This window comes from Fundulus heteroclitus, chromosome 15 (genome assembly GCF_011125445.2).
Source record: "Fundulus heteroclitus isolate FHET01 chromosome 15, MU-UCD_Fhet_4.1, whole genome shotgun sequence".
Classification (NCBI taxonomy): Eukaryota; Metazoa; Chordata; class Actinopteri; order Cyprinodontiformes; family Fundulidae; genus Fundulus; species Fundulus heteroclitus.
Genome location: NC_046375.1, coordinates 14,818,707 through 14,829,898, shown reverse-complemented (window position 1 = coordinate 14,829,898; position 11,192 = coordinate 14,818,707). Strand labels below are relative to the sequence as shown.

The 11,192-nt window shown below is 40.7% G+C and overlaps 1 protein-coding gene across 2 annotated transcripts; it reads left to right on the top strand.

The window, feature by feature from the left end:
* Window positions 1–3,820: 3,820 nt before the first annotated feature.
* tdh (L-threonine dehydrogenase) lies at window positions 3,821–10,634 on the top strand. Of its 2 annotated transcripts, none has more exons than XM_012880716.3 (9): window positions 3,821–4,123; window positions 6,156–6,350; window positions 6,704–6,746; window positions 6,883–6,953; window positions 7,261–7,410; window positions 7,502–7,674; window positions 7,823–7,913; window positions 9,144–9,413; window positions 9,577–10,634. In XM_012880716.3, exons 2-9 carry the CDS (start codon window positions 6,164–6,166, stop codon window positions 9,714–9,716), a joined length of 1,125 nt encoding a protein of 374 aa, XP_012736170.2. In that variant the 5' UTR covers window positions 3,821–4,123; window positions 6,156–6,163; the 3' UTR covers window positions 9,717–10,634. The 2 variants fall into 2 exon arrangements, with proteins under 2 accessions (XP_012736170.2, XP_012736171.2); XM_012880717.3 differs by lacking the exon at window positions 3,821–4,123 and adding an exon at window positions 4,920–5,000.
* The last annotated feature ends 558 nt before the right edge of the window (window positions 10,635–11,192 follow it).

Here is an 11,192-nt window from a genome sequence, read left to right as displayed (position 1 = left end):
GCTAAAGTTCAACAAGTAAAGGGATGTGTGACGTAGGAATTAAAGTTTCAGCTTGAGCTTTGGAGCGGATGGAAGTGACACTTTAACCCTTTCTCAAAATGAAATGCATGTCTAAGAAATCGTTGCACAGTTGTTCCAGATCAGACAGTCTGTACGCATTAGAAACCTGTGTTTTAAAGACATGCCGTACACCTCTGTTCTCAGAGTGAGAACAACCTGTCAACCTCTGTAGGACTGAAGGGCACAGTGTTGTGCTTAACCTGTCTTACATTTTCTGAAACTGGTAAAAACAATAAAATAAACAAAATGTTACAAAAACAACCACAATTACGAAAGCTGATCAACAATAGCTAACACTGTGTTTGGACTGGCAGCCCTCCATCCCTAATGGCACCACTGGCAAAGTTGTGTAATGAGCTTTAAAACGGATTACTCTATTATTGCACCAACATAATTTTAAAGTGAAAAATACAGAGATATCCAATCTTTTACTTGAATACCTTTATTGATTTGAAAATAATATTATGGTAAGAAATTAGGTTTCTTTTGTTTTTTATTGGTTTTTCGCCAATCCCTACTGTATCACTTATTTCCTCCCGTTACAATGTGCTTTTCAAGCTGGAGTGTTGAGGAGCTTTTAATGAGTAATGAATGCAACCATCAGGTTTATTAGACTCTAAACACACTTTTACTATAATCTGATCAGATAAATAATATTTTTATTTTTTTTTTGCCAACAAGTATATTTCTAGCATGGAACAAAGAATGGAAATGTTTAAAATTGTACTTTGTTGTGTATGGTGGAGGATCTGTGATTGATGTACTGTCCCTATCTATCTATCTATCTATCTATCTATCTATCTATCTATCTATCTATCAGTCTATCTATCTATCTCTCTCTCTCTCTCTATATATATATATATATATATATATATATATATATATATATATATATATATATATATATATATATATATATATATCTTGAATAATAAGCCGTGTGTTATTACTGTTTTTTTTTTTTACCACAGAACTAGCTTACATCACCCATATCTATGTGACATGTGACAGAGGAGCAGCTTTCTAATGTAACTGCCGAAGGCTTCAGTTTCAGTCTGACCCTTCCCGCCCCCTTGTTGCTCGCCCAGCAGTGAGTAAACAGCACCCCCAGGCTCTGCACCGGTGTTCCCACCGCTGTGACGGAGCAGTCACCTGATGAGGTGACTCAAAACTTATAGACAGAGAGCAGCTCCTTTATACAGGCATGTGTTGGCAGCCACTTTGTTTACAGTCAGGCCTGCAATCGGCGCACCAGTTTTTTTTGAACACGTTACTTTATGAAGTCAACCTGAAATAAAAAAAAAGATATATAAAAATCTAGCTTCGTTGAGGAAATAAATCAAGGCGCTTAACGCCCAGCTTTGAAAACTTTAAAAATACCCGCATTTGTTGCAACATAGAGTGGTCATCTAACAGATATTCAGTGTCATCTTGCTGTTATGCTTCCCTGGAAATAGGGGACTATTAGAGTTCAACTAGTTATGGTACAATAAGGTTTTTAATCTTGTTTTTTTTTTTTTTTTTTTTTAAGTGCCAGTTTACGGCTTAACTTGTCTTCAGTATCTCTTTAGGCAGCCTTCATTCACAGCAAACAAATCTGAAAGAGAAAGACAGGATGTGTGCACCCTTCCATGAGCCTTTCTTTACCAGCTTGATATGAATCAGGTCAGAGCCGTGATGCTGACTGGAACTGTGATTTAAAAAGACGTTAAGAGAACTATTTTCTCTTCTGCAGAAACATTGTCCCGTTTTTTTTTTTTTTTTTTCCATTCAGTGAGGATGCCAATTACTATTAATTGGACACATTGAGTTATTAAAGAATATCCCCCATTTCAAAGTTTTGTGAAGAGAAATTTGAAAAGAGAGCCTGAGTCTACATTCAGCCACTCCCTGTGACCTTTAGCTGAAAATAAACAAAACAAAGTCACCTAGAAGGGATTGACGAAAGCTACTTCACTGCAAAAACGGAACTAAAAATGAGAACGTTTTCTCTAAATGACTTTGTATTTGTCCTTGATTTGAGCAGATAAATAAGATTCTCTGCCAATGGAATGAGTATTTTGACCCCTAAAATAAGACAATTAGATATACTGCACTTGAAATATGATCATGAACATGAGTTGTTCCTATTTTAAGTGCAAAAATCTTTGGCAGATCAACCTATCTACCTGCTCAAATCAAGGACAAATACACTCATTTAGAGAAAATTTAACTTATTTTCACTTTTGCAGTCCGCTAGGTTTGCGGGCAAAATGAAGCAGCTCCGGTTTTCTTCCATTTGTGGGCGATGGCTTGACAGTTTCACTGTTCGAGGTACAAAGCCTGGGATATCGTTTTGTAATCTAACCCCGCTTTAAACCTCTCCACAACATTATCCATGACACGTCCGATGTAGGGTTAGGTTACTTCTGATGGCACCTGACTACAATGGGTTTTATTTAGATGCATCAAAATATAGGAAATGGGTGGGTGGGGGGGCTAAACAAAATGTACACCGACCTTTTAAAGGTATACTATGCAAACGGGGTTGATTTTCCAGCGAGGCTCCCCCCAGAGGGCGAAAGTAAAAGTGCACTGTCATAAAGATGCTCAGCTGTTCTGGTTCTCCGTCAAGCCAGGCGCGGTTGTTTTGAGCTTAGCAGGCAAACGCAACGAAAAGTAAAAAAAAAAAAACGGCAGTACAAACAATGACTAACACAGTGAAAGTATGAACATCAGGCTTCCCACAGCGCTATCTTGGCGCGGCGGCCGCGGCGAGGCGGCTGCCGCCGCGGCCGCCGCCGCGGCCGCCACGGTAGCGTCTCGCCAACATTAAAAAAAATAAAATAAATAATAATAATAATAAAACTCGATATGCTTGCATGTTTATTTGACGTTAACACGCGGTTCTTTGTTGTTGCTTTGCATATAGTGAATGGCAGGGCAAAAACACATGGAGTTCTCGCCGTAAAGCAGCACGAGACTTCTGAGCCTGTGGGTGCGGGCCGAGGGCTCGCGGTATTTCCCCCACAGACCACCAGGGCGGCCGAGAAAACCTTTGTTCGACCTGAACTGACTCATTTAATCATCCAAAACGGTATGGAACACATTAATTAACTGAAAAATGTTGCATAGTATGCCATTAACTTGGAAGAAATGTTTGAGAATTAAATTTCATTTTCACTTTGTAATGAATCCCAAGAAAATACAAATAAGCTTGTGATCCTAACTTCGAATGTGAGAAATCTGAAGGGGTGTTATTACTTTTTAAACTTTTTTTTTTTTTTAGGTTGAGGAGGTGTGTAACCGTCCCAGGAAACACAAAGGCACGGCCTTTGTGTTTGTGCAGAAAAATCTGCGCCTTTTCTGCTGACCTTAGTGCTGAGGGAGGAAAGAAAAGCCCAAAGACAAAAGACAACCGGTTGCTGATGCTGTTTTGCAGCATAATTACGCACAGTTACCCAAACGCTGGACCCGCATGCATTTATCTTTTTCCGCATATGCAGCCAAAGCGTTTGTTGCACGACTACATTTCATCAATTCTTGAAATTTCTTACATATTTTGCCGTTATCCTTCGTCTTCTAAATAATCATATATCGCGACCAAATACTGGCCAATAGGTCTGTGCAGAAGTTCTGAAAGGTTCGCCCACAAAACGTCTGGCTGATCTGGAAACAGCAGGTGGAGTCACTTCGAAATCAGCTCCTTGCGCACAGTGCAGAGCGCCAACTTGGCATAAAACAAAGAAATGGCACTTTGCAAAACGAGAGAGTGAGCGCGTCGCTGACAGGCGTGAATGGAGGGGAGCCGTCTGGGAGGGGAGGACCGCACCTCCCAGGTTGAGCCAATCAGGAACGCTGCCGGGCGGCCCCCCAGAGAGCAGATGGCCGCTGATATATAGTGGAATGGGCGCATCTGATGCAACACTTGAACGGAGATAACACCCCGAGCATCGCGTCAGCGCGCAGGAGGAGCAGCAGCAGCAGCAGCTCGAAGCAGGAAGCCGCATCACTCCTCTGCTTTTATTTTACTAGAGCAATTCACGCGTTTCGCCGTTTTATTTTGCGCCGATTATCATCACCGGTGAGTTACCTTTCCCCCCTCCAGTTAAGCTGTTTCTCAGATCCGTTATAATCAAGATTCATTTAAATCATGGTGTTAAAATAATTCTATGAATTAGAGTAATTGCCTTTAACGCGCGTCTGTTTTACTGCTCTATCTGTATATGTTAATATCAAAGAGGTCAAGATAAACACAATATTAGCGTTTTGGGACAAACTGTTGTAGTTAGAAGGCTTAAGATGGCTAAAGACACGTTCAGCCGGCGTCTGGCCTGCCGTTTCACGTCATTCATTCATTCCGAAAGGGGGAAATCCTCGCTAAATCCTTTTATTTTTTTCTTATTTTTTTGTACCTTACTACACCTAATTAAACATTTTAAATGTTATACAAGTGATTGTAATTTTTAATCAGGTAGCTACCGGTAAGTAGTCTTATCAAGATGCCTCCACGAGGCAAGGCAGGATCAGCCCCTATTATACCATTGGCTCTCATGATGTCTACGTTAACTGGTGAGGAGGACACAACAGGAACATGCGCAATGAAGTGATGACGTTGCAGAGCGCGTAATAAAAATCAATAGCCTTCTGCTTTTAAATGCACGTTTTCCCCTGTTTTTTTAAAGCTTTTTTTTGCCTGTTTGTAAACTATTCATATAAGAAAGTCTCCAATTTCTCAGTAAGGTGCTCAAAAGCAAAGAGTTGGATTCCTAATGAGTTCCAAAAATATTTCCAAATCCGGTCATCGAGGTCGCCGACCTGTTCTTGGCACCGTTTCCTCTGTCGCTGTGTGTCACTGTACTCCCTCTCTCTCCGATTGGCTCTCTGTGAAGGCAGGGCAGTATAAATTCTCTCAAGTTACAGGCTTTCCAACTTTTTTTGAGAGCCCTCAGCACCATCTGGTAAGCTCATGCTTTTGCGCAAGGCAAAAATACCCTGCGCAAAAGCCGAGTCGGTTTGTTAGACGCAAGGGTTTAGGCAATTAGTCAGTTTCCTTTAAATTTGGTGTTCACTGTGAGAAATATGTATTGGTTTGGTTATATGCTGTTGTAAATATGATGCTACATTGAAAATTTGTTTGTGTCAGACACGACTTTGTGCACGAGCGTCATTGCGCCTAGTGCAACAGCGCCAGATGAGGGCCACTAATATTTATAACAGAGCAGGATTTTAGTTAGTTAAGTAGCTGTGGTGGAACATAAAAAATAATTTCTGACTTTTAATGTCTATATAAATCTATATCTATATAAATAATCGTGATCCCCCTTAGGATTTTTTAACAGCCTAGTGAATATTTTTTTCAAAATACCCACATTAAAAAAATAATTGATTTTATATATCAGAAAATGTGTTTTTAGTCGAGTAAAAATGTTTTTTTGTCCATGATTTTAGGATACACTAGAATGTATTAATAAGCCATTATTTCAGAGAAGGGCCAAGAGGAACAGGAAGTAAATGAAATAAACGTAAATGTAAATAAATACATGTTGCAACTCATCAATACTTGTGCTTTCCTCTATTAATTTCATGTGTAAAGAATAAAAATGCACATTCAGACAGTGGGCAGAGGGTTATTGTCACACTTGAGATTTTCAGAGAATTATCCCTTTTATTTGAATAAATTAATTAGCTTTTTGTTAAATATTCCCTCAATACAAATGTACTTTTTGTAATTTACTCTTCTGATCATAGCACAATATTTCTAAAGAGCAATTCCAAATTTACTGCTATGGCTCGACGTTACATTAATACATGGCACAAAGGCGTAATATTTAAACATTTGTAAAATGATTACAGTCACAATCAGAATTAATACAAAATATGTATCCTTTTGAAACTGCTGGCGTAAAAAAAACAAATATATCCTATATTTCGCATTATAACTGTAATAAACAATATCTTATTTGGTTTTAGCTGCAGTAAAAAAAAAACATTTCTGCTCTCAGATCATGTGATACATTTTCCTTTATCATGGTATTTTACTCTCTGTAATTATACTGTATAAATCGTATATCCATTCATGCCTAATTTTATTTTATTTATTGTTTTTTCTGCAGGTACCGACATGCCTGTTATCAGAATCCTCAACAAGGTAGCCAAGCAGGCCCTGCTCAGCACACCGGGCTGTGGCTGCCAGCCTCTGACGGTGGCTGTGCGTACCATCAGCTTCTCCCCCCGGCAGGTCACATCGGATGCAAGCTTCCACTCTGTGTCTTTCTCAGAAACGGATCATCCCAAGGTGCTAATCACAGGTATGGAGCGTCTCATTCAGGCTGCATATGGCTCTCTAATATAAAGGACCACTTCCTGAAAAGAGGTCTCGTTTCGTTGCTCCCCCGGTTAAGACGAGATTTGTGAATGTAACTCGTGAGCTTGTACATAATGTGCTCTGGAGGGGCTTCAAGAACAGCGGGATTTTGGCCAAAGAGAGCTTGAAAAGGTTTCCACTTAAACACAAAGAGTCGGAGTGAAAGTGCAGCGGGAGGTTTTCTTATGGCCCTCTTTTCCAGTGGCTCAAATCTCCATGGAAATAGGCACTGGAGAACATTTGCTGCACCTCACTCTCCTGGTGCCACATCCTCACACGACCCTGTATCATTTGCAGGTGGTCTGGGGCAACTCGGAGTTGGACTAGCCAAACAGCTGAGGTCAGAATTATCACTCTCCTAACATTAAAGTCACATAAGTTGTTCAACAACTGGCTTCACTGGTTATATAAGCTGAAACACAATGGTTCACCCGTTGTAACGCGTCCCGTCTTTTCTGACTTTCACTCCCTTGCAGGAAGAGGTTTGGCAAGAACAACGTCATTCTGTCCGACATCAGGAAACCTCCTAACAACGTATTTCACAGTGGTGAGTTGCTTTAAACGGCCCCTGGAGACGTCGTCTCCTTAGTGAATACACACTAGGCAACCACATGATTGAACACAGTTACCGTACTGAGTATGTGACTAATCCTGAACCCTTTGAAAAGTTATTTTATTTCGCAACATTCAACTTTTTCTTATGTTGCAACAGGCTTTTGGCTTCTCTGAGAATGAGCAATGAACACCTAATGTGGAAACGATAAAACCCTAAATGATATATTCTATGGAAATCAATCGTAGTTTGTTAATACGTAAATTCTAACCTTGAGTATTCATCAATCTGTCCCCACCAGGTCCCTTTATCTACTCCGACATCCTAGACTACAAGAACCTGCGAGAAATTGTGGTGAACAACCGCATCACTTGGCTGGTTCACTACAGCGCCCTCCTCAGTGCAGTCGGAGAGGCTAACGTGGCCTTGGCACGCTCCGTGAACATCACTGGTGGGTACACTCGCCGTGCATATCTTTTAACATGAATTCATTAAAAGAATGCTGTTTGAAATAATATTGGCACTCGCTACTTCCTCTTCAGGGCTTCACAATATCCTGGACATTGCAGCAGAGCACGGCCTGCGACTGTTTGTCCCCAGCACCATCGGAGCCTTTGGCCCCTCTTCGCCCCGTAACCCGACACCAGATATGTGTGTGCAGAGACCTCGCACTATCTATGGCGTTTCCAAAGTGCACGCTGAGTTAATGGGAGAGGTGAGAGCTCGGATTTGTATTCACTGCATCGCCACAAAGCTGCTATATGCAAATTATCACATATGAAGCCATTTATCATCCACGCTGGACTTTAATCAATATATAAATTATATATTAATATGTTATCTGCTTGTTTTTGCCTGTTTAGTATTACCATCACCGCTATGGCCTGGACTTCCGCTGTCTCCGTTATCCAGGAATCATCTCGGCAGACACCATGCCCGGGGGTGGCACGACAGGTAGGAGCGATGGAACGAATCTAATATAATGCCGCTAATGCCATTATTTATCTCATTTGTAAGGTATTTTTCTTTTGCCTGTGATGATTTAGGCATTTTTGGAGACTTAGATATTTTTTTTTTTGTATTTTTTTTTTTGGAATTAATAAAAGGTGTTAGAAACGGCAGTATTATAAATATTTTTTTTGGAATAGGATGTAGAATCCAGAGGGGATCTTGGTTGGAGGAAACATTTTCTTGCTAAGTCCCTTAAATTTCCTGCTTCACATGGCAAAGAATCGTTGGGCAAGACACCACCAGATCCCCTGTTGCTCTACGAATGTGGCTGCAGCACTTTTGAGATGTCCTGTAATAAAAGCGGTCCGCATATGTCATTAGATCCAACCTCGTCATATTACGGTCACAAGGGGCTTAGGCAAAAGCACCAGGAGGGATGTGCGTCAAACGTGACACTAACACGTTGAGTTGTCATACGACTAATGGGGGGGAGGTGGAGGAGTACATCTGAGAAAGGAGGCTGGGTAAATCAAAATTCAGATGATGTGCTGATATTCATGAATGAGCAGCACCTGAATTCATAGCACTCCTATGTAAATCAGAAGTGAAATTGTTTCACAAAGGAGTAATTTATTGTTTGTAATGGGACAGATGTTTTGGGCGAAACTAAAGTCTTTTCTATTGGGTGTACCAGAGGATTTCTTTGTTTTAATTTTTTTTGTTTGTCAGCGCACCAGAGCAACTTTAGAGAGCGTATGTAAATAGCCCTAGTTGGTGGCCTTCAAAGTGACATTTGGAAATGTGTTTAGCATAGTATGTCATATTGAAGCATCTTAGGGAAGTGAGACGAATAACGACCTCAGCTGGTTTATTAGCTTTCACATTTAATAGCTCTATTCCTGTACGCTTTCTTGTCACGTTGCATATTGGTTATGCAGCTGAGCTCAGAGTTGTCTTGTTGCATTTCTAGGGCATCTACACGTGTCCGCCCTTTTTTTTTTTTTTTTTTTTTTTTTTTTTTTTTTTTTTTTTTTTTCCATGTGTAAATAGCTGCCACACCCAAACTTGACATGTCGGTAATTGGAGCTTTTCTTTGAAGGGTTCTGCGCTTATTTTTCTCCCAACAACTTCTTTACCCTGAGTTTGCTATTAATGATGTCAAGATGTTTAACATCAGAGCTGTTGTTGTAATGACGAAAATGTCAACAACCACTTTATTCCGCTCCCGCTCAGACTACGCGGTTCAGATCTTTCACGACGCAATCAAGACGGGGAAGTTTGAGTGCAACCTGAGGCCCGACTCGCGGCTACCCATGATGTACATCGACGACTGCCTGCGCGCCACCCTGGAGGTGATGGAGGCGCCCGCCGACACGCTGAGCATGAGGACGTACAACATCAACGCCATGAGCTTCACGCCCGAGGAGCTGGCCCAGGAGCTCAGGAAGCAGATGCCGGAGCTGGAGGTCACATACAACATCGACCCTGTACGACAGGCAATCGGTAAGCATCCATTTATTTATTTATTTTTTTAACTAACATTTGCGTACATTTTCAACAGATGTCTGTGTTGATTTTGTCCATTTTGGTTTGAAAGAAAAAAAAGCGATGTTTGTGTTCAAGAGTCAATAGATTTTCCTTTTTGTCTTCCTCGTTCGTCTCGTAGCCGACAGCTGGCCCATGAACTTTGACGACTCCAACGCACGGAAGGACTGGGGCTGGAAGCACGACTACGATCTGCCAGAGCTGGTCCAGACGATGCTTAACTACTTAGGGGTGGAGACGCGCATGGCTCAGGCCAACTGAAACTTCACGTTAGAGTACATTGCTTGTATATAAAGTAAAATCTTTACCAAAGAGAATAGAGAAACTTGATCTGTACATGATTGTTCTCTCGATTCTCTGAGAACAAATTCCTAAAGGGCTGCGCTCGCCTGCTACACCGGCTACCGTCTCTACAGAATGTGAAGGCGACAGAAAACCTTCTGCTGAACATCTGCTCTTGGTTTTCTCGTTTTTTTTTTTTCCCCTCTGTACTTCTTGGACATTTGGGTTAAAAGTGGAGTGGCGTAGTCTTTGTCACAGTGAACAGTTGGGTCAGTGGCAACGCCTGGATTACCAGGAGGAAGACCGCAGAATTGCACAGAATTCTGCGACATTGTCTGATATTCTTGATTTTTCAAAATCATGGGAAATGCTGATTGTGCTTTTTATTGTCTCCCCCCCCCCCCCCCCCCCCTCGGGTTAGGTGTATATATTTTTTCTCATGGATGCAAATCCGTTACAACATTGAGTATAAAGGTAGTTTCTTTGGATGCGGTCATTGTGAGGGGGGGGGGGGGGGATGACAAATGAGCTTAAAGATCTGGGGAGCTGATTAACTGATACCACTAGGTAATTAGTTCGTTTTCCATGTACTGTTATTTATTCTTTCCTGTTAAATGTTGCCGAAGCTTTATTGCCTCAAAGCATTTGACGCTATCTTGAAGTTTTTCCTCTTCAGTTTTTGTTATTTAATTGTTTTGTTCTTTTTCCACTAGCGCTGATTTTTATTTTGACGAAAACAAAACGGGGGCGAAACGTGACTCCAAACGTCACGTCCGCGTTTGGAAATATTTAGGTCGTGTCTGCTAAAGAGATTACTTATTTCTGTTTGTATGTGAGTGAGGTTCTTCCAGCTCTTTCGATCAGAAAATAAATTTCACATTAAATATTTCCATATAACTTCTTTCTGTCGAGTTTTTTTTTTATTCTTTCTTGTCAGGGGGGATTCAAATGATTTAACGAGAGTGAGGTTATTACTATCTTACAAAAATAAGCGAATCACACAGTTTTTAGTCTTTTAACTGTACAGCTATTTATTTCTCACTATTTGCAGGAACTAAATTTTCCTACCGTAAAATAAATTATTAAACCTTTTTTTTTTTTTTGCTGGATTTGTGCTAGGTCACACTGGTTTCTGACTTTATAGATTGTAGATAATTTGTGCATTCACCTGACAACACACAGCCATCCACGTGTCAACACTGTACCAATCCAAATAATGAAGCAAGGGATTTAGAATACTTGCTTATGTAATGAAAACGAGTCCGTCTTGATTTCTCTACCAATGAGCACAATGGTAAACTAATACTCTCGAACTTATAGAACTTGCACCGTCTTGCTTATTTAGTGCAGTGTTGGGACTTCTGAAGGTTCCCCTGTTTGGGGGTAATGTGTTAGACCGGTAGAGCAAATGATGTAGGTTTTAAACAGATAAGATGGATAAAAGTAGAAAGGTTG

What these genes read in the sequence shown, in the direction of transcription:
- tdh (XM_012880716.3), top strand. Translation starts at nt 6,164, where the DNA reads ATGCCTGTTATCAGAATCCTCAACAAGGTAGCCAAGCAGGCCCTGCTC. An exon ending in TAACAACGTATTTCACAGTG is followed by an intron (nt 6,954 to 7,260) that starts GTGAGTTGCTTT and finishes TGTCCCCACCAG; the next exon opens with GTCCCTTTATCTACTCCGAC. An exon ending in ACGCTCCGTGAACATCACTG is followed by an intron (nt 7,411 to 7,501) that starts GTGGGTACACTC and finishes CTTCCTCTTCAG; the next exon opens with GGCTTCACAATATCCTGGAC.